General features: G+C 39.3%; 1 protein-coding gene across 2 annotated transcripts in view; it reads left to right on the forward strand.

The window, feature by feature from the left end:
- The window catches only part of SGPP2 (sphingosine-1-phosphate phosphatase 2), a 106,423-nt gene that overhangs the window by 76,558 nt on the left and 3,665 nt on the right, over positions 1 to 26,200 (forward strand). For both annotated transcript variants that reach the window (XM_012741938.2, XM_012741939.3), the window contains exons 3-4: positions 1,115 to 1,294; positions 2,695 to 2,784. In XM_012741938.2, the coding sequence (XP_012597392.2) occupies positions 1,115 to 1,294; positions 2,695 to 2,784 (270 nt within the window). The remainder of the gene's footprint in view (positions 1 to 1,114; positions 1,295 to 2,694; positions 2,785 to 26,200) is intronic.

The following is a 26,200-nucleotide window of genomic DNA, read 5'->3' on the forward strand; positions in this document are numbered from 1 at the left end:
AACGTGATCTGTGCGAGAATGTCACGTTCTCCTGTGCACATGGATGGTGCTTCTCACGTTCTCCTGTGCACAGGATCAGCTGGCAATCTTGTGAAAATGGAGATTCTAATTCAGCAGGTCTAAGGAGGGTCCTGGATTCTGCATTTTAAAACAGCTTCACGTGGCCCTGGTCCTGCCAGTCCTCAGACAAAACTTTGAGTTGCAAAGGCAGGTACTTAAGTGAACATGCTGCTCTTTCCTTTCTCATCATAGCTCATAAAATTTTCCTGTGATTTTGTCTTTAACAAAATAAATTAATCTGCTGTTAATATACATCAAATTCTGTTTTCTATCTTCTGCCTAAAAAAAAAAAAAGGAAGATTTCCTCATTAGTGGCCTCATGGAAAAAACATTTGAAAAAAAAACCCATATTGAGTTGTCTTTATTTTAGAGTTGAAAATACTCATGCCATTTATTTGACGGATGCTCCTGATTATGGAATTAAGTTAAATTAAATCCAGTACGTTGCCTATATACAACAGTGGCATTCAAAAAATGTTTAACTAGAAGTTCTGTAAGAACAGTTGCTTTGTGGTTAAAATTTGAAAACAAGCCCTGCCTGGTTTCAGTATTAGACATCTTTAGCACAGGACTGTCCTGGGTTTGGAGGTAGCATCTCAGGGTAGTAGAAAGCACAAATTCCAAAGCCAGAATTCCTGGATTCTAATCCCAGTTTTGCCACTTACTGGCTGTGTCTGTGGACACATGTGCGATGGTTTTACTCATCTGTAAAATGGGTCTGCCTTCTACAGGTTTTACTGGATGAAGTGAGTTAATATCTGTAAAGCTCTTAGAACAGTGCCCAGTACTTTGTATGATCTATATACGTGTTTTTTAAAATATATGATTAAATAACGTATGTGTTAATGTCATATCTTAGTAGCTCAGTGGTCCATGGAATCCAGAAAGCCTGTTCTCTTTTTACCAACTAAAATGTCCTACCCAATAAGTAGGTGGTCAGAGAGAAAAGAGACTTCAGCCAAAAAACTGGGAACCCCCAAATAAATCCATGACATTGAGAAATTCCTTCATTTTCCATACTTGGTTAGACTTACCTCAGCCCTTGGTTTTGCAGTTGGTGATGTATATTGGTCAGGTGGCCAAGGATATCTTGAAGTGGCCCCGTCCTTCCTCCCCTCCCGTTGTGAGACTGGAAAAGAGAGTGATTGCGGAATACGGAATGCCATCCACCCACGCCATGGCGGCCACCGCCATCGCCTTCACCTTCCTCATCTCTACTATGGACAGATACCAGGTAAGGCGGCCTGATTCTCCCTCCAGGGTCCAACGCTCCCAATATAATGAGGCAGCAAATCGAGGTGGGACTTTAAGATTTATGAAATAAACCCTGAGGGGAACTGAAACCTATTGAGCTGTTGATGGCAGTTGCCTCACAAACAAGCGACCATATAATTTAGCATCCAAAACAGGTTGTGCCTGAGCGTGAACGTGGGCACCATTAATAATGACACCAGGACAACTAGCATAACATGGGTTGTCCCGGGTGACCTTGCGTATGTCATCTCCCCGAGCTGCCTGACGAGACAGCACTGGAATCAGTGCTCTCATCCTGTTTGGAACATGCACAAAGAGTTTGTGGTCCTAGTAAATGATTCTCCAGGGCTGAGATGATTCCACCAAATCCCTCTGCCAGACTCCCCAGGGCCCAGGGTAGCAAAGAATCTGTGCCCAAATTAGCCTCCTAGGATGCCTCAGCCCTAGTTAGAGCTCTGCCACTAGAAATGATGGCTCTTAAGTTTTCTAGAACTGTCTAAATGACAGGTGATTAATAAAGGTTGAAAATAAAAGCATGTCACTTAATATCCACTTAAATGCCAATTATAGTAAGAGTTTTTGAAAGTTATTACTGCAGTCAAAGTTTTTCTTTCTCCTATTTGAGACCTATTATGCTGATTTTGTGTTTAATTTCATAAATTTTAAACCTTTTACCCACTGGAAGTTTTAGACTTCATTAACTCTAGCAATCATGTAGGTAAATGGCAGTATTGTTTGCCCTGACCCTTGACCCCAGAAACCCAGGGATGTCCCATATTCCAGGTTGTTGTCAGCCCAATGTGGTGGCCAAGGACAGACTAGTGCAGGGTCCTGCCCCACCGCTGCAGCTCTAGACCCCATTTCCTATATCGGAAAGGGACATTTATAAGGAATACATTTGACTGTATATAATCTTTTGTCATAAGCTACTTAAATGTCATGGATCAGGAAGCAGAGAAGTTGCTTGTTGTGACTTTCAGATTATAGCACTGGCCATCTACCATGCCCCTTGGTTAAATTGTTTCTTTCTTAATTTATAATTTAAGAACAGGTAGAAATAAAATTTATTCAGTCCACTAGAACTGCCAGCACAATAGTTGTGGTCACGGGTCTTAAGGCCAACTTTGACTGTCTTATTTGCATGTTTATATGTTGTGAACCTTCCTATATTCCTAGGCACTATATTCCTAGGCATCTCCCTGTACTTTCTTTCATTTCCCCATTTAAAAAAATGTTTTTAGATAATCAAATTGCTGGTGTATGGAATGCATGATTCAGATGAGCAATCACTGCACAATGAATGCTTTTCCTACCTGTGTCATCAAATGGTGTATGCCCGAGTGTGGTCTCATTTCCTTGTTTTCCCTTCTTCCCCCGCAGTACCCTTTCATTTTGAGACTGATGATGGCCGTGGTGTTTTCCACCTTGGTGTGTCTCAGCAGGCTCTACACCGGGATGCACACGGTCCTGGTAAGGCTATGTGGTCAGGTCTTGTGGCGATTGTTTAAACAATATGGTCAGTGTGTCAGTGTGTTTCTCATGCTACTTATTTGTAAAACCATTTGTATGTGTAATTATGTTTTCATCAGGCCAATGAGATAAGTAATTATGATGTCAGGGTGCATGCATAATAATAGTAATGAAACACTATTAATATTAATAGTGGCTGAGCTATAATATTAATAGTGGCTGAGCTATAATATTAATGAGGCTGAGCTAGGCTAGACCCTCAAGACTTTGAAGATGGGCTAAAATGGCAACAGAGACTCAGGTAATTTATTTTCACATTGGTTCACTGACGATGAAGCAAGCAGTGTAGAAAAAACACCCGGGGGTCAAGGAATCAATGAGTGGTCACAGTCCCCACTTGGGTTTTTACAGAGATGGGCCTGAAATTCAGGGGTCTCCCGCTACCCTTGCAGGTTAAGGGTCATGCCAGGTCACAGGAGCCCAGAATCAAGGCTTTGCGCCTTCCACACGATTTTAGACTGGAGGAGGTATCAGCAACAGGGAGATACCTACATTTAAAGGTCTGTCCACTTTGTTACCATATTAGAGACTTGTCCAGGCTGCCACAGTTAGCAAAGTTGAAACGACTTTGGAACTCTGTGTCCTAGCGCGTCAGCGGGCTGCCTTGAGGTTGCAGAGCATTCCACTGGCTGTGGCCTGCCACAGGGGGCGCCATTTGTCACCGTGATTGCTACACGAAGGATTTCTTTAAAAAGAAATGGGCTCTTGCTCCTGGTGTGTTCGTCTCCACTGCGAAGCTCGAAAATGAAGTTAACAAAAGACCTGGGAGGAAAAGGCCACCACGCTTCACGGGCCTTCTTCTCTCGCCGATGCCGGGCGGGGTTTTCGCCAGAGGGGTTGGAGGGCAGGGGGCGGAGGGGCAGAAGCGGCAGAGCCAACAGGTGTAAGGGCGTCATTTGTCACGATGGGCAGAGAGCTGAGGGGAGGTACACCCAGAGAGCGCGCCATCATGCTTTCCTCTGAGCACGCAAAGGGTGTTTAGAGGGGTGCTAGAAACTCAGTAATCAAGATAAATAATTTTAATGCAATTAAAAAAATCAAAATTAATACCTCCAAAAACCTTGATGAACAAAATATTCAGATTTTAAATAAAGATAAGATCTGCCCCTGCCTTGCCTGCCTCCCCTAATCCTGGCCCTGACTAGTAGATTGTTTGGATGAGATGAGTCCCAGGTCTTGGAAATACTTAACAAGCACTGAAGGGTCAGTCCTGTTCTTCTACCCACCAAGGCACGTCCAAGTGTCCCAATCCCATCTTGCCCCTCGCCTGGTGGCTGCAGAGAGGAAGGGGAGGGGCAGAGAACATTCTCAATTCGCTACACGACTGCTTCGCATTACAAAGATGTTCTCTCCAAACGCGATCATAGACTTCAGTGTGGAATTAAGGAGCACTCTCTCTCGGGTGTTTTGGCATTTCTTTTATCTGAGCCTACTTTTTAATTTCCATCGGTTTTAATAAAATAATGATTTGGGGGAACTCAGGTTAAAATTAAAACCAAAGTAAACACGAGAATGTAGGGCTACAGACATGAATACAGAGCCCGCAAAACCCACCTCAGTAAAAGTACGGCTACATTTTTTGCTTCTTTTTTTAAAGTGGGTTATGGGGATGGGGGAGCAGATATTTGTGGAAAGATAGATCAGGCCTCTCGTTCAGATGCAAGGGGTGAGTACAGCTACTCTTTCTGGAGCATCTGTCCCGGAAGAAACTGGAGCGACGGGCCACAGCAACCGTGGGATCCAGGGTTTCTTTCTCACTTGTGATTTTACTTGACACAAATCTTAGACCCTGACTCAGGCTCAGGCCAGAGTTCTGGTCAGGCTATAGACGAGAGCGTGGCCCAACGTGCAATGGTATGTGACTTCTGGTAGCAGAAAGAGATGATTGGTTTTAATAGTAGGATAAATTATTGCTAATTATGGATTAGCAGTCTTCAAAAATTATTGCTAATTATTGATTAGCAATCAACAGCAACTTAAGAAGCTCATACCCAGTGATAGGCTGGGAGCTAGATCTGGGAGATACTGTGGTAAACAAACATACCCCACCCTCCTGGTGTATTCGCTGCTGACTACTTGATGTGATGAGCACTGTAATCAGCGTGCACCAACCCGACTGAGCTGGCTAAGGTAGCTCGCCTCCTCCCTGGACCCCTCACAATCTCCAGGGACTGCCTTGGGTAGTGGCTCTCAACCATCGCTGCGTAATCAAATCCCAGGGAAAGTTTAAAAACATCTCAAGAGATGTTTGTACACCCATGTGCAACACTATTCACAATAATGCAACATTAGCCACAATTGACAAAAGGTGAATGTAACCCAAGTATTCATTAATGGATGAATGGATAAACAGAATGTATTATACAGGTATAACTTGGACATATTTCAGGGTTTGGTTCCAGACACCCCTACAAAATGAATACTGTGCCAAAGCAAATATCGCAATAAATTGAGTGACACAATTTGTTTGGTTTCCCAGTGCATATAAAAGGTATGTTTATAATATACCATAGTCTATTAAGTGTGTGATAACAGTGTCTAAAAAAGCAATGCGTATACCTTAATTAAAAAATACTTTATTGCTAAAAAATGCTAATGATCATCTATGCCTGCAGCAAGTTGTAATGTTTTTGCTAACAGAGAGTCTTGCCTCAGTGTTGATGGCTGTTGACTGACAGGGTGGCGATTGCTGAAGGTTGGGGTGGCTGTGGCAGTTGCTTAAAATAAGACAACAATGAAGCTTGCAACATCAGTTGACTCTTGCTTTCACAGAAGACTTTTCTGTAGAATGCAATGCTGGTTTTCTTCCCTTTTTTTTTTCCCTTTATATATACCAAGCCATGCAATGCTATTTGATAGCATTTTACCCACAGTAGAACTTCTTTCAAAATTGAGAGTCAATCTTCTCAAACCCTGCCACTGCTTTATCAACTAAGTTTGTGTAATATTCTAAATCTTTTGTTGTCATTTCAACAGTGTTCACAGCATCTTCACAGGGGTAGATTCCATCTCAAGAGACCACTTTGGTCAGGCACAGTGGCTCACACCTGTAATCCTAACACTCTGGAAGGCCATGGCAGGAGGACTGCTTGAGCTCAGGAGTTTGAGGTTGCTGTGAGCTATCATGACACCACTGCACTCTAGCCTGGATGGCAAGAGCAAGACTCTGGCTCAAAAAAAAAAAAAAAGTTCACTTTCTTTGCTCATCTGTAAGAAGCAACCCCTCATCCATTCAAGTTTTATCATGAGATTACAGCAATTTATTTGTATCTTCAGTGTGCACTTCTAATTCTGGTTCTCTTGCTATTTTTCACATATCTTCAGTTACTTCCTCCACTAAAGTCTTAAACCCTTAAAGTCATCCATAAGGGTTGGAATCAACTTCTTCCAAATTCCTGTTAATGTTGACATTTTAACCTCTTTCTATGAATCACAAATGCTCTTAATGGCATGTAGAATGGTGAATGGTGAATCCTTTCCAGAGGTTTTCAATATGCTTTGTTCAGATCCATCAGAGGAATTACTGCCTATGGCAGTCACAATCTTACAAAATGTATTTCTTAAATAATGAGACTTGAAAGTCGAAATTACTCCTTAATCCATAGGTGGGCTGCAGAATGGACGTTGTGTTAGCAGGTACGATATCCATCTCCTTGTATATCTACATCAGAGCTGTTGGGTGATTAGGTGCATTGTTAATGAGCAATAGTCTGAAAGGATTCTTATTTTCTGAGCAGTAGGTCTCAAATGTTCAGTAAGCCATGCTGTAAACAGATGTGCTGTCATCCAAGCTTTGTTGTTCCATTTATAGAACACAGGCAGAATAGATTTAGCACAATTCTTACGGGCCCTAGGATTTTCAGAATGGCAAATGGGCATTGGCTTCAACTTAAAATCACCAGCTGCATTAGATCCTAATAAGAGGTTCAGCTTGTCCTTTGAGCCAGGCATTAACTTCTCTTTAGCTATAAAAGTCCTAGATGGCATCTTCTTTCAATAGAAGGCTGTTTCCTTTACGTTGAAAGTCTGTTGTTTGGTTGGTGTAGCCACTTTCATCAATTGATTAAAGAATTAATTGGGAAGGGGAAGGGCACCCCTATCTAATTAAAGAATTAATTGATGAGAATTGAAGAGAATTAAGGCCTTGCTCTGGATTAGGCCTTGGCCTTAAGGGAATGTTGTGGCTGGTTTGGAATCTTCTATCCAGATCACTAAAACTTTATATCAGCAATAGGCTGTTTTGCTTTTTTCTCATTCATATGTTCACTGGAGTAGCACTTTTAATTTCCTTCAAGAACTTTTCCTTTGCATTTACAACCTGGCTGAGTTTGGCATAAGAGGCAGAGCCTATCTCAGCTTTAGATATACCTTGCTCACTAAGCTTAATCTAGGTTTTGATGTAAAGTGAGAGACATGCAATTCTTCCTTTCATTTGAACACTTAGAGGCCATGGTAGGGTTATCAATTGGCCTAATTTCAATACTGAGAGTCAGAGAATAGGGAGGCCCGTGGAGAGGGAGAGAGACAAGGGAATGGCTGGTCAGTGGAGCAGTCAGAACACACACGACGTTGGATTAAGTTTGCTATCTTATGTGGGAGCAATTTGTGGCACCCCGAAATAATTACTAATATCAAAGATCACAGATCACAGATCACCATAACAGATATAATATAATGAAAAAAGTTGAAAGAGTATAAGCATTACCCAAGTGTGACACAGAGACACAAAGTGAGCTCATGTTGGTGGAAAAAGGGCACCGATAGACTTGCTGGACACGGGGTTGCCACAGATCCTCAATTTGTAGAAGCAGTTTCTGTGAAGCTCAAAAGTAAAGTGCAGTGAAACAAGATATGCCTGCATTCATACAATGGAATATTACTCAGCCTTAAAAAAAAAGGAAATTCTGGTACATACTGTAACATGAATAAAGGTTGAAGACATTATGCCAAGTGAAATAAACTAATCATAAAAGGACAAATATTGCCAGGCACGGTGGCTCACAGCTGTAATCCTAGTACTCTGGGAGGCCAAGGCGAGCAGATCGTTTGAGCTCAGGAGTTCGAGACCAGCCTGAGCAAGACTGAGACCCTGCCTCTACTAAAGAAATAGTATAAATTAAAAAATACATACATATATATATATATATATATATATATATACATATATATATATATAAAAATTAGCTAGGCATGGTAGTGCATGCCCGTAGTCCCAGCTACTTGGGAGCCTGAGGCAGAAGGATCGCTTGAGCCCAGGAATTTGAGGTTGCTGTGAGTTAGGCTGATGCCACAGCACTCTAGCCTGGGCAACAGAGTGAAACTCTTGTCTCAAAAAAAAAGGGGGGGGGCAAATATTGTATGATTCCACTTACATGAGGTATCTGGAGTAATCAAATTCATAGAGGCAAAAAGTAGAATGGTGGTTGCAGGGGATGGGGAGTGGCAGAAATGGGGAGCTATTGTTTAATGTGTATAGAGTTTCAGTTTTGCAAGATGAAAAGAGTTCTGGAATTGGACGGTGGTGATGATTGCACAACAATATAAATGTTCTTATACTACCATATACTTTAAAATTGTGAAGATGGTAAATTTTATGTTATTTATATTCTACGGTGTGTATATATATATATATATATATGTACACACACAGTATAGATATATAAATGGTGTTTGTGTGTATATATATATATATATATATATATGGTATATATACCGTAGAATATACATGTGGAAGTGGGTCCTGGGCTTTGATAATTTTAAAGCTCCCTGGTTGACTTTAATGTGCAGCCGGGATTCAGAATCATTGACTGGACTCGCAAGGTAATCATGGGCATGCACCTGAACAAGACTGGGCTGGAAGGTGGCAGGAAGGTGGAGACAGATAGTGTGTAGGCACCCACAGTGTTCACATCGTGAACCATCCTGATCACGCACAGCTTTGATGCTCGTGGCATGTGAGTGCATCCTTTAGGTGGCTGCCTGTTGTATGTAAACGATTCTCTGTGCATAAGCAGGAAGACCAGTTCACGGAGAGAAACAATTTGCTTGTCTCACCTCTTAAGAAACCACTCCCTGTTAGATGTGGTTTGCTGTCCCTGTCAAGGCTTTGCTGACGGGCTCCAGCTAGACTCCTGGGCAGGCCCGAGTGAAGCACAGGGAGATGCTAAGCCTGCATGGCGGTGTCACCATTCTCGCCAAACCAGATCGGGCCCCACCAGTGGGAAGGGCACCCCTATCTACCAAGATGCCCAAACAAGAAATGTGGGCAACACCCCGGCTCCTCCCTACCCACATCTCTTTCCGTCAGGGAGTCGCCAGGCCGAATCAGTTCTGGCTCTTAAATACGTCTCGAAGCCGTTCTGATGCCACTGCCAGGATATTATTTCCCAGTCTGATTATGCTTCCCTGTTTCTCTGTCTCCTGCTGGAGGTGGGCAGCAACAGAGACAGCCCCGCTTGTAGGCAGCAGCCAGCTGGGCAAGTTAGGGGAATTGGCCTTTGAGAGAAGTCAGCACTGTCCACGCCAAAACATAGAAATAAAACCTGGGGGGCCCCAAGGGCATCATTGAATAGCTGGTTGTACCATACCTGGGGCCACCCTCCCCCTGGGCTCGCCACTGAAGGTAAAACAAAGTTCCTTATTGCTTGAGCCGGTTTTCCCCACAGTGGAAAGCATTCTAAGTGAAGCAATGATTTACAGAAATAGTTTTTTGGTGTATAATTTCATGTTCTCTTGTTTGAAGAATAACCCAATTGGAGCCAGCTGAAGAAAAAAAAGAGGCGGAGGGGTAGAGTGTCTTGGAAAAACTCGAGTAGCTCACGGAATTCATGATGGGGTCAAATAGCGAAGCCTCAGGAAAGATGGGAAGCAGGTGGCTCTGAGGAGTGTCGTCTTTGTCCCTTCAAAGTGTCACCGTCCACATAGCCCAGCTCCCAGCAACTCCTCCCTCAGATCAAAACTCTAACACATAGAGGTGAGACTTTGGTTGGACCCACCACTGCCCTAGCAGACCCAGCACTAGTGAGCCTTGGCAGGGGGACAGAGTCACAGGGCAGAAATCGGAACCTGGGACCCACCCCTGTGGGGTTCAAAGGCAGTGTCCTGAGACTAGGGCCCAGGAAGAGCCTAGTAAGGCCACCACAGTGGAGCGTGCCCACGCATCAAGTGGTCAGCATCCGCGTAAGTCAGGACTCCTTGAATGCATGTAACAGACACCAAATCAAACCAGTTTAAGCTTAAAGTGAAACATATTGGTTTTAATAACCACAGCATAAGGAGGTAAGAGGTGCCATTGGCCACTAGGAGAGTGGGACCCACAGCCTTGACCTTCATCTGAAGCTTCCCACACCACTCTTTCCCAAGCTCATCTCTCTCCGCATCATTCTGCATGGCAGATTCATGCTCTTCTCTCTGAGGTTAGACCCAGGGAGCTCTAGGTTTAAATTCTTTCTGTTTCATTCTTGAAAAGACTCCAGTGAGGGGAGTTTCAGGAAAGATCTCTAGCTGGATTCTCCTAGATAACAGGTCCATTGCTGCACCAAATGCCAAGCCTGTTGTGAACAGGGGCTCTGATTGGCAGCAAGGGTTAGGGTTAGGGTTGGCATCCAGGAGGGCTAGTTATCTAAGGTGCCTCCTGTTCTCAGAAGAAGAGGGCAGACAGAGCTCCAGTGATACACTTTCTACGTTGACATTGTGGCATTTTTCCTACTCTTTCAAAGGCTCAAAAACTGGACCTAATATTGTATTTGTGTTTGTGGAGGAAGGAGGACTAGAGCAAATCAAGAAGGTTGATCATACAATATTTGTGATGCCCTGAATTGTGTGACTTACTCAGAACTGATTTTAAGTCCTTTGACTGGTAAAGCAATCATCCCAAATATATTAACAGTAAAATTAGCCAGAATTTTTGTTGTTAGATTAGTGAATATGTGAAATATGAATAAATAGTGAATGGTTGTTTCGTTATGTTGGATGGAACTGGGTGAAATGCTGTTCTATTTTATTGTCCCTAAATTGTTTGATCTGTGCATAATTATATAGATATCAGGTTTTATTTACTTACTCATTTATTTTTCCCCCTAAGTATTGCTTTAGTTTTGGTTGGAGTTGGAGGATATTAAAAGGCTTCTCAAATATTAAATTATCTGCAGACCATACAAAACTGTGTTCTGGCTTTGGTCTAGAGCATTTTTGGTATGTTTTTTCATGTTGTCTAAAACTACTTTTAAAACAAAAAACCTTCAAGCTGCCTTACTTAATAGGGAAAAAAAGCTGATTGTAATATAAATTATACCCTAGCAAGCCTTACTTTCTTGTTACACCGTGCTGGTTGAGTTACTGAGATAAAAAAGGGAATTCGGTTATGTTTTTGAGCATCAGTCATCATGTTATTATGCCCATTGTTTTCTTTTTACCCCAAAGAGAAATATTTCTACCCTTTTGTAAAAATAGAGAATTATTTCTGGTTTCCAAAGTAATAAGTACTCATGGTAAAACATTCATCTCCTCTTGTTTTTAAAGTTGTATTTTTTTTTAGGACAAAATAAATCATTATTAGTTAGCCACCAAAGGAGAAGTTCAGACAGCCATTGTTGGGATGATGTAAAGGGAAATTGAAGGCATTTTAGGCTTCTATATTAGTTGAAACGAAATTGGGGCTTAGCACAATTTCCAGCAAGAACTGCTTGTGGTGGTATGTGTTCCTAACAAGAAACACAAGCAAATTAATTTTTTATCTCTTTTCCCAACACTGTTCGAAAAGCTACAGTTGGGGCATAATCCCCGCCTGACCTGTAAGTGCGGGGTGCATTGGCTGCCAGAAGGGCTCTAAATCTAGGCGGGGAGCTGGAGTGAGCCCTGGGTACAGCCCGCAGAAGATGTGCAAAGACAGAAGTTGGTGACAGCACCAGAATGATGCCAAGATCAGAGGTCCTTACGTGGCAGTGAGCCAAGGTCTAAGGGCTGAAGCAGGCAGGCTGGCCCTGGGTCACTTTGCCTCAGACCGGAAACCACTCATGTCCTTTCTGCTGCACTGGACACCAGGTGGCCACTGACATTCCAAGCTCTGGCGCCTCAGAGGTTGCTCCAGTGGGGTGTGTTGTCGGACCCCAAGGAGCATGGCAGTGAACTGACAGCCTGAATGGGAAGGCAACAAGGGGGACGCCCCGAGGCTAATGGCTGGGTGGCCAAAGGAGCTGGGACTCCAGCTACGGAGACGGCCCACCTCAGCCGAGAGAGCTAGTCGAGGTGGCTCTTGGGAAGCAAGTAGTTTACCTGAATGAGAAAGATCCAGAAGTGCTACTTAAATCCCAGATTGCTGAACAGGAAGCTCACTTGGGAAAGTGCTTGCAGGTTGAATTGAGAATGCCTCCACTTTTCCCAAATAAATAAAAGACAACCACATTCAGGGACAGCAGATTTAAGATCTAGCACTGCTGTGTGTTGCCTCTGTGTTTCTAGGTAAGTCCCAGTTATGGGTAAAATCATTAAGAATAAGGGATTGATTAAACCTTCCATAGTAATCAGTCTCCATTTGTCTCCAAACTAACATCATAAGTTAGTTTCTGTCTTTTATTAGGTACTTGCTTTTTGGATTACAAATGCATACAGACATTTAAATTAGGTTGTAGTGTTACTGAAAGTAGTACAATATTGGAAACAATCTAATATGCAACAGTAAAGATTTACCCAATTAAATAATTGATATATCAAGATACAGAACAATATTCAGCAATTTAACATTATGCGACTAAATATTTATTGAAATAGCAGCTTTATTCCTAATCTCTAAAAACTGAGAACTACCTGATGTCCTTCAATTGGTGAATAGATAAACTATGGTACATCCATTCAGTGGTTACCACTCAGCAATAATAAGGAGTGAACTATTGCATGCAACACCTTGGATGGTTCTTCTGTGAATTATATTAAATGAAAGAGGCCAACGGAAAAGGCTGCATACCATTAGATTCCATTTCTATGACATCTGGACAAGGCAGAGTTATAGTGATGGAGTTGGGTGGTGAGGAGACTTGTCTAGAAATAGTATACTTGAAAGAGTTTTTGAGGGGATGATGCAACCGATTGTTGTGGGACCCGAGTTTAAACACAAAATTCATTTATGTTTTATATATACTTTATACACATGTCCTGAAGGTAATTTTATACAATATTTTTAATAATATGTGACCCATCACATGAAGTCAGGTATGGAATTTTCCACTTGTGGCACCATGTCAGTGCTCAAACAATTTCAGATTTTGGAGTATTTCAAATTTTGAATTTTCGGATTCGGGATACTCAATCTGTATTGCATTTGAGTGTATAAATATCAATTTATTTACAGTAAAGGCAAGCTATGATATGAGCACATGGTTGGTTATATTCATGCCTGTTCATCCCATTAGATTGTGAGTCCTTTCAGGGTGAGAATCTTATTTGCTTCACCTTTGTATACACCCCACACATACAGTTCCCAGCAGTGTGCCTGACTGTAGCGTACAGTAAATGTCTAGTGGATCGCAATGGATATTATCTGTCCTCTGTTGGTAAATAATATTTTTTCTCTTATTTCGCTATACTTTATTGAGTCAGATTTGACAAGATTCATCCATGAGTCTGAATATGGCATTCATCATGGGAGTCCAGGCCAGATCATACATCTAATATTCTTTTCAACATAATTTTGTTTTGCCTGTAGGAATAACCTTCGACATGTGAAAAACGTAATAGAAAGTGTCACACAACAGCAGATACTGTTCAAGCATGGATGTTTGCTTTTGTGTTTCTAGAACTCAAAAGAGTTGAGTGCGGCAGGTGTAGAGATGTGTAAGAAGTGACCTTGGTATGGTTGGCCAGCAGCCCTGGGGCTACTTGAGGGACCAGTTTTTAGAAGAGAGGGAAGACTCCTGGCAGTAGTACCTCAAGACATGCTGCTTTATGCTTTGCACATTTCATTTAATAAATGGGAGGATGATGTCACCAGGGATAGACAAAAAATTCTACAGTTCAGATTTGAGAATTTCATGAATAGAGAACTGGTAACTGGTTCTTGGATATATATAGGTACACAAGTGGTACCTAGAGATTAAGGAGAGGTATTGGTATCTTACAAATGTGTAGGACATGAAATCTGGGGCTCCACTTTTTTTGTTTCAAAACAAATTTTTAAACTTAATGATATTTTATTGTTGTGTAGCATACATAGAAAAAGGACGCAAATTACAGATGTCAGCTCAATTAATGTTACATCAAGTAAACACACCTAAGTAACCATCACCCACGTTAGGAAATACTGCATTATCTGGACCTTGGAAGTTCTCTTATGCCGCTTTCTCCGCATCTCCCCAAAGGTACCTGCTTCCCAGATCTCTGACATAAGTTAGTCAAACTTCATGTAAATGGAATTATACAGTATGCTTCCTTCTGCATTGGGCTTCTTGTACTTCCTGGTATGTTTGTGAAATTCACCCATGTTGTATGTAGCTTTAGTTAATTAATTTTTGTTGTATAATACTCAATTTGTAACTACATCACACATTATCCCTTCTAATATTGATGTACATTTGGGTTGTCTCCAGTTTGAGGCTATTATAAATGTTACCCCAAACTTTCTTTTACATGCCTTTTAGAGCAACTATATGTTTTCCTTTTAAATATGAATTTAGATAGAAAATTGCTGGGCAATGTGGCATGCATATGTTCAGCTTTAGTATGTACAGTTGTGTTTTCCAAAGAATGTTACCAGTTTACACTCTCACCAGTAGTGTATAAGATTTCCAGTTCTCCACATCTCTGTCTGCACTTGTTAATGTCACTTTCATTTTAGCCATTGGGGCGGGGGGGGGGGGCATGTCTTCGGATCTCATGTGGTTTTGATTTCTCTGAATAATGACATTTAGCTTCTTTTCATATGTTTATTAGCCATTTAGATATCCTTCTTTGGGGGTGACTGTCTTTTACTGATTTTTTTTTATTGAGTTGCTTGTCTTTTACTTATTTATTGGTGAGTTGTTGATCATATACATATATTGCTTTTTTTTCCTACTCTATAACTTGCTTTTTCACTCTAAAAATGGTATCTTTTGGTAAACAGAAGTTCTTAATATAGTACAATTCATCAGTCCTTACCATATGTTATAATTTTTTTTGTGTTCTGTTTAAGATATCTTTATTTACTACAAGATCATAAAGGTATTCTCTTATATTTGAGAAGTTATATTATTTTTCTTATTTAGATCTACATCAAATTGATTTTGTGAATCATTTTTTATCTATGTGGATACCCAATCTTACTCAGTACCAGTTGTGGAAAGAATTATCCTCTATCCTTTTACTGAAATAGCAACTTTGTCATAGATCAAGTGACTGTTTATACTTTCTATATGTAGTAGTATCCCCTTGTCTAAGGGAGATACATTTCAAGACCCTCTGTAGATATCTGAAACTGTAGATAGTACTGAACCCTATACATACTGTGATTATTCCTATCCATACGTACCTATGATAAAGTTTAAATTAGGCACAGTAAGAGATTAACAAAAGTAACTAATGATAAAATAGAATAATTATAATATATTGCAATACAAGGTATGTGAATGTGATCTGTCCCTTTGCCTCTCTCTCAAATATTGTATTATAGTCACCTATTTTCAGAACACAGTGACTGTGGGTAAGTGAAACTGCAGAAAGTGAAATTGTGTATCTGGACTCCATGCTCTTTCCATTAGTCTGTTTCTCTATTTTCATGCCAATATTACTGTCTTATTTACTGCCTTTGTTATAAGTGTTCATGTCAGGTAGTGAAAGTCTTCCAATCTTTTTCTTCAAAATTATCTTTGCTATTCTTGGCCATTTGTATTTTCATATAAATTTTGGAATCTGCTTGCCATTTTCTTCAACGCTGGATTTTTTATTGGGATTAAATTGAAGCTATAGATCAATTTGGAAGAATTAGCATCTTTTGCAATATTGAGTATTCCAATACATGGGCATAGTACATCTCTTTATTTACGTCTTTTATTTATCTCAGAAATGTTGTTTCTGTGTAGAGGTTTTGCATATCATATATTAGATATATTTCTAAGTATTTGATCTGCTAGGCACCATTCTAAGTACTTTACATATATTAACTGCCTCATAGAGTAGTTAACAGAAACACTAAAGGGAGGTACTATTATTATCCCCTTTTTATAGATAAGGTATAGAGAAGTAACAGACCAAGGTCATGTAGTTGGTGAAAGACTGGAGATTTAAAACCAAGCAGTCTGCGGCTGGGCATGCTTGAAGCTCTGGCATAGCGGGGTGGGGAGGGGGGGCAGGGGCAAGACAGGTAACCCTAACAATATTTGTACCCATAGAATATGAGATAATAAAAAAATTAAAAAAAAAATAAAACCAAGTAGTCTGACTTCAGAATGCATGCTTTTAATTACCATTCTAGGCTGGGCACAGTGGCTCACACCTGTAATCCTAGCACTCTGGAAGGCCAAGGTGGGAGGATCGCTCAAGGTCAGGAGCTCAAAACCAGCCTGAGTAAGAGCAAGACCCCATCTGCACTATAAATAGAAAGAAATTAATTGGAAAACTAAAAATATATATAGAAAAAATTAGCCAGGCATGGTGGTGCATACCTGTAGTCCCAGCTACTTGGGAGGCTGAGGCAGAAGGATTGCCTGAGCCCAGGAGTTTGAGGTTGCTGTGAGCTAGGTTGATGCCATAGCACTCTAGCCCAGTGAGACTATGTCTCAAAAAAATAAATAAATAATAGTAATTACCATTCTATACTGTGCCTCCAGAATATTCATGAATGCGTTTAATTGCAAACAGTGAAAATATATTAATATGAAATGTCCATCAATCAGATCTAGTTAAATAAAGCATGGTATTTCCATAGAATAGAATATTATACAGCCCTTAAAATACAATTTTCCCTCAGTATCTGTTGGGGATTGGTTCCAGGACCCCCCATGGTTACCAAATCCATGGATGCTCCCTTATATAAAACGTCATAGTATTTGCATATAATTTCCACACATCCTCTCATATACTAATACTTTAAATCGTCTCTAGGTATAGTACCTAGTACAATGTAAAATCTATGTAAACAGTTGTTATGCTTTATTGTTATAATGACAAGGAAAAGAAGTCTGTGCATGTTCAGTACAGATGCAACCACCCATTTTATTTTCCAAATACTTTTCATTCTGAGGTTGGTTGAATCCATGGGTGCAGAGCCTGTGGATACAGAGAGCCACCTCTAATATAGCTCTGTTATGCTCTGTTATTATGGAAAGGTGTCTGTGACATACTAATTCTAAAAAGCAGATTGAAGAACAGCTTGTACAGTACGGTGCTACTGTTGTAAAAATGTGGGTATGCGTGGGGGGATGGGCAAAGGGCTCTGAAATGCTTTTTTTAACAGTGAGCCTAACTTGTTATCCCAAAACATAAGAGCTATTTTTGTTTAATGGATAGATAGTATATCTTATTCTCCCTCTCTCCAAATATATTTATTGGTAAGTGATAGCTAATTAGAAATAAAAACACATGATAGTTATTGAATGATTGAATAATTATTTGAGCTCTATTATTATTTACATGATGATTTCCTAGAAGAGAAGGAAGATTTTAGATTTCACTGTGATGAAAGCTAACACTTCTTCCACCAATATTTGCATTTCTTATGATTTCTTTTTTCTTTCTTTTTTTTTCCCCCACTATATCTTTTTTTCTTTTTTAAAAGTAGAACAACACTTAATACAAATTTTGGCAACCAAATGAGTACATGAGTTTCAAAGAGCTTATGTCTTTTGTCCTTTTTATTGTTCGGGAATCAATTTTAAAACACACAAACCGTTGATTTGCAAAATTCCTCTTAATCATTGCAACCCTACCTCCCAGATGCAATTGAACAAGGGAACCAAGTTCTCAACAGAATTAATATCCCTCCTTTCTCTCTCTGTGGTGGTGTTTCAAAATGAGAAATTCCATCTTAAAAAATTTAGAGAATCGGGCTAGGCTAAGTCGCCTGTGAAAAGAAAGAGTAGTAGCCAGTCAGTCACACAAGGACAAATAGATTGTTTATCTACCACGGCCATAAAACTGCCCTAGAGCTGGTTTATTACCAAAATATATCCTGTTGGTGATCTGACAAACATTAATTGGGGTGCAGCAGACAGAAGTGGAAGAGTGACATAGCTGGCTTGCATCTATGCTCTGAAAATCAGCTAAAGGTCTAGAACTTCATCTCAAAACATTACTGAGGTCTGTGTTTATGTACATCTGTGTAAATGTTCCTTAAAACATGCTCACTTGGGAAAGGTAATAAATACTTCATGAATCATATGTTTAAATGCACATAGGGTTTCTTGTAAGTACTGTGATATATTTGATTTTTTTAAAGCCCTGACACTGGCATAAAGTTATTTCACGTGCATAGATCTATGGCATAGTTTGCTCTCCACACCATACTCCTGAGCTCTCGCTACATTTCTGAAAACAAAGGGTCACCCAAGCACCACAATCTTATACCTCATTACATCTTGGATGTCACTTCTCCATCATAACAAAGTTCAGTGGTTTTAACTTCTTCTCACTTGATACATTTTTTTTTTTTTTTTGAGACAGAGTCTCACTCTGTTGCCCAGGCTAGAGTGCTATGGCATCAGCCTAGCTCACAGCAACCTCAAACTCCTGGGCTCAAGCAATCCTTCTGCCTCAGCCTCCTAAGTAGCTGGGACTACAGGCATGCACCACCATGCCCGGCTAATTTTTTCTATATATTTTTAGCTGTCTGATTAATTTCTTTCCATTTTTAGTAAAGACAGGGTCTTGCTCTTGCTCAGGCTGGTGTCGAACTCCTGACCTCCAGCGATCCTCCCGCCTTGGCCTCCCAGAGTGCTAGGATTACAGGCATGAGCCACCACGCCCGGCCCTGACATGCCATTTTTAGCATGAAGAGCTCACACTGGCCTCTGTGATTTTGGTGAGATAGTGTTTGCCTTTCACAGGTGTAATCTGCTGATGCCTCAGCATCATCTGGGACCTGGTGAGAAATGCAGACTCTTAGGCCCCGCCCAGACCTACTGAATTAGAACCTGCATTTTAATGAGCTTCCCAGCAGATGTGAATGCAAGATACAATTTGAAAAGCACTGAGACAATCTACACACATCCCAGCAAATATGGTAACAAGGTCAATTAAATTTCAACACGTACAGGCCTGTTAAACAATTATATTACATTCAACATGACTCTCTTTTTTTCTTGTTTCTCAGAGGCTCCTCTGCCCACCCAGATTTGAGAAAAATCACTTAAATATTTGACAGTATATTTTGTGTCTTCTACTAGGTTGCCCTTCCCTGTACTTGTCATTCTCACAAGCTGCTTAGCAGTTGTCAAAGATGATGTTATAACTGTCTGGAGGCTTGTTTGATCTAATGTCATAATCCCATTGATCTGCCTAATCCTGTGATTCATTATAATTAGAACTGTTCATATTAATGTGAATTATGGGTGGGGAAATTTTGTCTGTTTCATGAAGAACTATTGTTTGGACTTGTTAGATTCTATGAAGCCAGAACAAGCAAGTGATTATTTCCTAAATCATACTTACATTGAATAAAGTTTAGAAATATATAGTATACCGAAATAACTTTTTAGTTAATATTGATATTATAATATAAAACACATGCAAACATATTTTTTATAACATCACATTAAGAAGTATAATACCTGCCTTATTTATCTTTTTAGCAAACTAGTGTCATTTAAGGAGAATATAAAAGGAAAAACAAGATTAAAATTTAAGTATCACTATATGGAATGTGCATATGCAATCATCTAAGATAATTTTCTTTATAAATCTTTAGTCATATGAATAAACACTGAAATAATTATCCACTTACCAGCATATAATTTTAAATGGTAAAGTCAAAACTTTCTTCTAAATATGAATATGTGGCAGATTTTTTATTTGATTCATTAATTAATGAAGGCACCAGTAAGATTTAATGAAAGAACTAGTAAATAAATTGTATAGACAATTTAATAAAGAAGTATCACATTAAGATTGCTGGGTTATATACAGAATTGGTTATATGTTCTATGGAGTTACTGTCCTATATGGTATAGTTTCTGGTTTCTTACCAGAAACTATAATCTTTGGAGGAATCATTTCCACTGAACAGAAAGTATTTACCTTTCTACCAGATAAAAATCTGCCAACTAACCTGTCACTCCAGTAAGTCTGAGACCTCTAACCAATAGTAAATAGGAGTCGAACAAAGTACTTTCTCTTCTATAATCCTTGGGTGGCCTTTGCCCCCAGGTGACGTAGAAATAAGGTTTTATCTTATGTCAGTATTTTGTATAATTTTTCTTAACATACTTATGGAAAACCATTTTATGTTTTAAAAAAGTCAACATAATTTCTACTGAAGGTTTACAAATATTTATTTTCCAAGTGACATTTATTCTAAAATTACAGAAGGTGCGAGGTAACATACCTTTTTCTACCTCACATAGTTACTGCTGAGCTTCAGTGAGTTTTCAAAAAGTTTTATAACCGTAGAAATCCATGCCTAGTGTCTTTAGGTCTTAGATTTGTAACAATGCTAGAATATCCAAAATGGCTCAGAAAACAGTCATGGCATGGAAAGGAAGGGTTTCAGTGATAGGGTACCCCACTCAAAGACCTATTAATATCAGGAGATTCTGTTGCCTTTGCTCACACCTTGTGGCAAGGTAAATGGGCTTCCTGCTTTTGACTGATCTCTGTGGACATTGATGTGCTTTAATAAGAAAGTAATATTTTTTAACTTACGCATATTCACTTTTTCTCCCCTATACATATGCTAATTATATAACTCATAGGTTTCTCTCTTTAATCATTTATATTCATATTCATGAACAACCTTGCCTCCTCCTTTCCATTTGGCTGCTATTGAATCATCTGCGTTATTCTTAGAAATCGAACTGTGAGCTAGCATAGAAAAGAATAAATATTCTGAGTGTCTTAACTAGGAAACACTGATCTACAACTAAAAGTTATTTTCTAGAATAACTGCAGGGTTTGAGTTTTAATGTCAGTGGCTGCTTGCATTCAAAGCATTCACGGCATCTGCAAAGAAGTAGGTCTTGGCTTTTACTCTGCTCCTGGCTTCAGCTCACTCTGTGAAGGCAGCCAAGGGCAGAGAAGGCCCTTCACATTCTCAGCAGGGGACCTGGCAGAGGGGAAGATGCCAGAATCATAGAGTTCTCAGCATAAATAGTTCCAAGATCTGAATGCATTCTTTCCTAACAATCGAATGAATGGGTTTGTTCTCACCCCGTCTTTCTAGTTAGCTAACCTTGTGTTGTGTTGCCCTGTTCAATAGCATTCTTCAGTGAAGATGTTTGGAGATAGAATGTAAATTTGTCGCAGGAAACTGCATATGGGAATGTGATGTAGGGTCAGAATTCACAAATGCTGGGAGTTCTCAGGGTTAGGGCCTACTGTTGAAATACTTAGAGGTGTTTACTAAAATGAGGAGTGTTTCTCTTTGGCTGCGAATTAAAATGCTCTGTTTTATGTGTTTATATAGGCATTCACTAAAATTTGTTCTGATGCTTGGGATAGCTCTATTAGCATTCTTTTCTAAACATTTAGATTGCCTGTCTCTATTATTGTTTCCTATAATGAGATATAATAAAACTCAAGCTTTTATCTAAACACTATGTTTTATAAATGTGAAAATGAGCATAGATATAAAAATCAAAGGGATTTAGATCCTCTTGCATTTTAACTTTGAAAAATATTAGTTTGATGTAATGATTTTTTAAAAATAATTTAAAACCTAGGATGGTAAATTGAATTAAATGTTGATTTTATTTCAAACAACGTAATCTGTGAGGTAGTGCTGGGAATGCATCTTATGTAACTTTATTTTATATGTTACTTAGATCATGGAGGGATGGCATGTTAGATTATTGTATAGATTCTTGGGGCCATTTCATTTCTTTGGCATGATGTGAAAAATTATAAGCCTTACTTCATTATTCCTACTTTAGTGTACTTTGAAGCATTCTGATTTTAACATCCTGATTTTTTCCTCCTAATTACATTTGTTTATATTAATAATAAAAAAAACCACGCATTGACCGTAGAAAATTTGGAAAATACTGTAGAGTATAGAGAAGATAATAGTCATCTGTAATATCCTAACACAGAAAACAACTCTTAACATTTTTATTTCCCTCTGACATTCTATCCATCTATACAAGTATATATTTATATAAAATTAGGGTCATCCTTTATGTAAAGTTTATAACATTTAACTTATGGTTACTTTGAAAGCATTAAAAAAAGAGGTTGCAGAAATCTACATTTTCAAATGGAAAATATTCCTGCTATATTATTAAATTAAAAAGCAGTATGTATTTTTATCTCATTTTTTGAGTAAGCAACATATGGTTGATTTGTATCTTTCTAGATTCCTACTATGACATATGCTCCATTCTTTATACTATTTTTGCTTGTTTGTATTTCCTGATGTTTCTGTAACGGAGCACGTGTTCCTTTTTGGACTTAATTGGCATGACCTGAAGTAAGTCAGCAAGAATCATCCCTATATGTAAACCTTTGTGAGCCGCTTTATTATCTTCCCTGATTATTTTCTTAAATTCCTAGGGATGAAATTATTGAGCCTAGGTGTTTGAATTATGTTGTGTATTTTGTATACTTTGTAGTCTAACTATATTCCTCTATGAAAAGGAGTTTAAATTTCCTTGCAAAGTAAAGAGTATTTATTCTGCCATTTTTGCTCTCATATCTTTTCCATATCATGCCTTTTGCACAATTATCTTTACCTATCTTCTCTATATTTCATCTGTCTTTATAAACTATATGCTCTCCTTCCTCTCTTCTTTTCCCCCTTTCTGTCCCCCAAATCCACTTGTTCAGGACAGAATTCTCCCATTGCTGGTTAGTTTCTCCCCATCTCTGTTTTTGTTCTCTATTACATTGTCACTTGCCCTACAGTTTGCCTTTGGTGTTCCATAGAGCTGTGACCTGTTTTCTCTCTGGCCTCATGTGTGTGCCAAACACTGTGTAGTTCCAAAGAAATCACCTCCTAATTCTGAATTTACAAAAGAAAAAAAAAATGAAGACAAAAGATCCAAGTCAAAGAAGGATATTTTGTGATCTTTTATGTTTCTGTGAATTTAGTAACATAAAAAAAAAAACTAATGTAAAAAGTTGTTCTCAAATTTTTGATTATTACAGTTCTTATTTTTAGAAGCTGTTTAGAATAATTTTATTGTAAGAAATTTAGAGCCCCAAATTAGAAAACTCATTAGCTATGGTTTTTCCTTACAAAAATACCTAAAAGTCTTATTACAATATCACCTTTTATGGCTGAAAATCCAACTGTGTGGTTAGAAGGAAAAAAAAAAAAAATGACACCAACACCCATATTGACTAAAATTACTTTTGCCTCAAATGCTGGGCTGTGGACCAAAATAGTCTAGGTTCCTGATGCATTGAAGACAAACAGAATTCGTTTATAAAAAATGTTCCAACCAGATGTCTGGGAATTTGGTAACTGCAGTTACAAAGAAAAACAGAGGGAAGGAGGGCACATTTTTATTTATATTTTGAAACAATGGGTACTACATAGTATAGATATTTAGGGTAAGAGAAAGCATTCCATTCTCCCAATCACAATAACTGAATGTCTGCTACATAGAGGCCTTGTGCTGGGGGCTTTGAGGAATAATGCAAAGATATAAGAGCCCTGGCCTTGCTGACCAACCTAGAGGAGAAGCAGGCAAACACATAACTACAGCAAAAGGCAATACAAGCAAAGGGCTTTTTGAGTAATATTAAGCAAGTCCCTTTATGTTCAATTCAGGGACAGGGAAAGAGAGGTTATTTCCAACTGTGATGATATATGAAGATATTTTGGAAAGGAAGTAGCTTTTGAATTTAACCTTACAGGAACTGATAAGATCGTGATAGAGATGGTTAAAGTGTGCTGTACATAAAAAGAATACAAAATTATGATGATGAAATTGTATTAGGCATGTTTGGGAAAAGCAAGTAGACCTATTTGAGTGGAGTGGAAAACTCAAATGTGAAAGTGAGAGAAAACCTGGAATGATAGGTTAAGGAAACCTGTATCCTGAAGCACTTTGACAATAAACCTCTAGGCTAGCATTTGTGAGTTTTCTATTTAGATTAGTTACATCAGAATTATGTTGGAGTGTTGAAATGCAAATTCCTGGACCACACTTCGGATCAGAATCAGAGGGCAGTACCCTGAATCTGTATTTTAACAGTCTTCTTAGGAGATCCAGTGCACATTAAAATTTAAGGACATCTGTCATTGAAACAGCCATCAGGACTCTGTGGCCTACAGGTGTGAGGAAGATGGAGCCTTCCCTTTGGAAGTTCCTCTGCCTCCAAAGCAACATTCTTCAGTTCGGTGCTTTATAGATTTACGTAAAATGAGTCTTTCACCTTCCCCAACTTCTTTAGGGCTCAGACACGAGTCCAGTGGAGCTGCCTGGGAGACAACCCGAGTGGCAGGACCTTCTCTCCCCCACGAGAGAAGAGAGGCTGGCTTGCGGCTTGCGGTCAAGCTGTTGTGCCTGACTCCGCTCCTTTCCTGAAAATTCTTGTTCCTTTAAAAACACACAAACAAACTGCCCTCAGACGTCAGCAGGTGTCTTTCTGTCACACCATCCCATGCAGAGGACACAGCAAGGGTCCTGAGATCCTCACTCATAAGGAAGTTGAAAGGCAGACACTGTTTGGAAGGAGAGACCGAATTTCATTTCACTTTCTTTTTAAGGAGGTAGGATATTCATGTGATGCAAAATTCAGAAGGTACACAGGGTATCTTGTGAAAAGTCTCCTTCCCAACTGCGTACCCCCGTTATCCAAGTGCACCTCTTTGTGTATTCCAGTAAAAATGTATCTATAGATTCCCCCAGGTTTTAAAACAGAATGGTAACATATTAAACAATACTGTATGCAGTGTTCTGAACCTTGCTTTTTAACATTTCATATCGAAGCTTCCTCATTCTCCTTGCAGCTGCATAGTATTATATTTCTATCGTGTGACTCTATCGTAGAGTCAAATTTAACTCGTCTTCTATAAATGGAACTTGGGTCATTTCCAGTGTCTTGCCATTACAAACAATAGTACAATAGATAACTTGTAAAACCTCATTTCAGACATGGGCAGTTACGTCCCTAAGGTCAAGTCCCAGAGTGAGACTGTTGGATCGGAGGATAAATAAATGTGTAATTTTTAAAGCTATTGACAAATTCCTCCCCATCAAAGGTTGCACCATTTTGCAATCATATGATTAATGAGAACAAGTCCTCCTTTCCGCCTGCAGTTTCATTAGCAGGATGTTAAACCTTTGGATTTTTGTCAGCAGGGAAATGTGAGGAGCAGATTCTCCGCAGGTTTGTGTGGAAGGTGGAGGTAGGGAGCAGGCATGCTGGGAACCTCGCCAGGTGTCCAGAGCCTGCTTTTTATAGACAGCAGCGGGCATTTGTGCCAACCAAACAGCACCAGCTTTCTTATTTTTATTTGTTTGAAATGTGTTGACTTTATTTTTGTCATAAAATTCTATGAATTTGAACATATGTATAGAGTTGAGTGACCGCCACATTACAGAGCAGTTGCACCCCCCCCAAAAGTCCCTCATGCCAGCCCTTTGTGGTCCCCTCCTCTCCCCACCTCTAGACCCCTTAGGCAACTGCTAAAACAATTCTCTGTCACTATGGTTTTATCTTTCAGAGAATGTCATGTAAATCAACCCATATAGCATGTAACCCTTGGAGCTTGGCTTCTCTCAGTCAGCATAATTTCCTGGAGATTTCATCCGAGTTGTCACATTCATCAGTAGTTTGTTGCTTTTTACTTTTGATAAGTATTCCATTGCCCGAGTGTTCCACAGCTCACTTATCCCTTCATCCACGGAATGACATTAGGGTTGATTCCCATTTGGGGTGATTAATAGAACTGCTCTAAACATGCATAAGTACTGATTTTTATGAGGACATACATTTCAATTTCTCCTCAGTATCATTTAATTTTCATATCTTATAAGTTAAGGAATATTTTCTTATATTTAAAAGGCATTTATGTTTTCTTTTCTATAAACTACTCATTTCCTTTACCCATTTTTCTCTTTGGTGGTTAGTAATTTCCATTTTAGACAAGTTGGTTTCAGGGGCCTGACAGGACATCCGGATGAATGTATTAATTGATCAACACTTGTGTGCACATATGGGAAGTAACATTCATAGGGTGTCGAGCAGGTGGGACCGGGGAGGAGGAGATGGGTAAATTCATACCTAA

This window comes from Microcebus murinus, chromosome 8 (genome assembly GCF_040939455.1).
Source record: "Microcebus murinus isolate Inina chromosome 8, M.murinus_Inina_mat1.0, whole genome shotgun sequence".
In the NCBI taxonomy this organism is placed as follows: Eukaryota; Metazoa; Chordata; class Mammalia; order Primates; family Cheirogaleidae; genus Microcebus; species Microcebus murinus.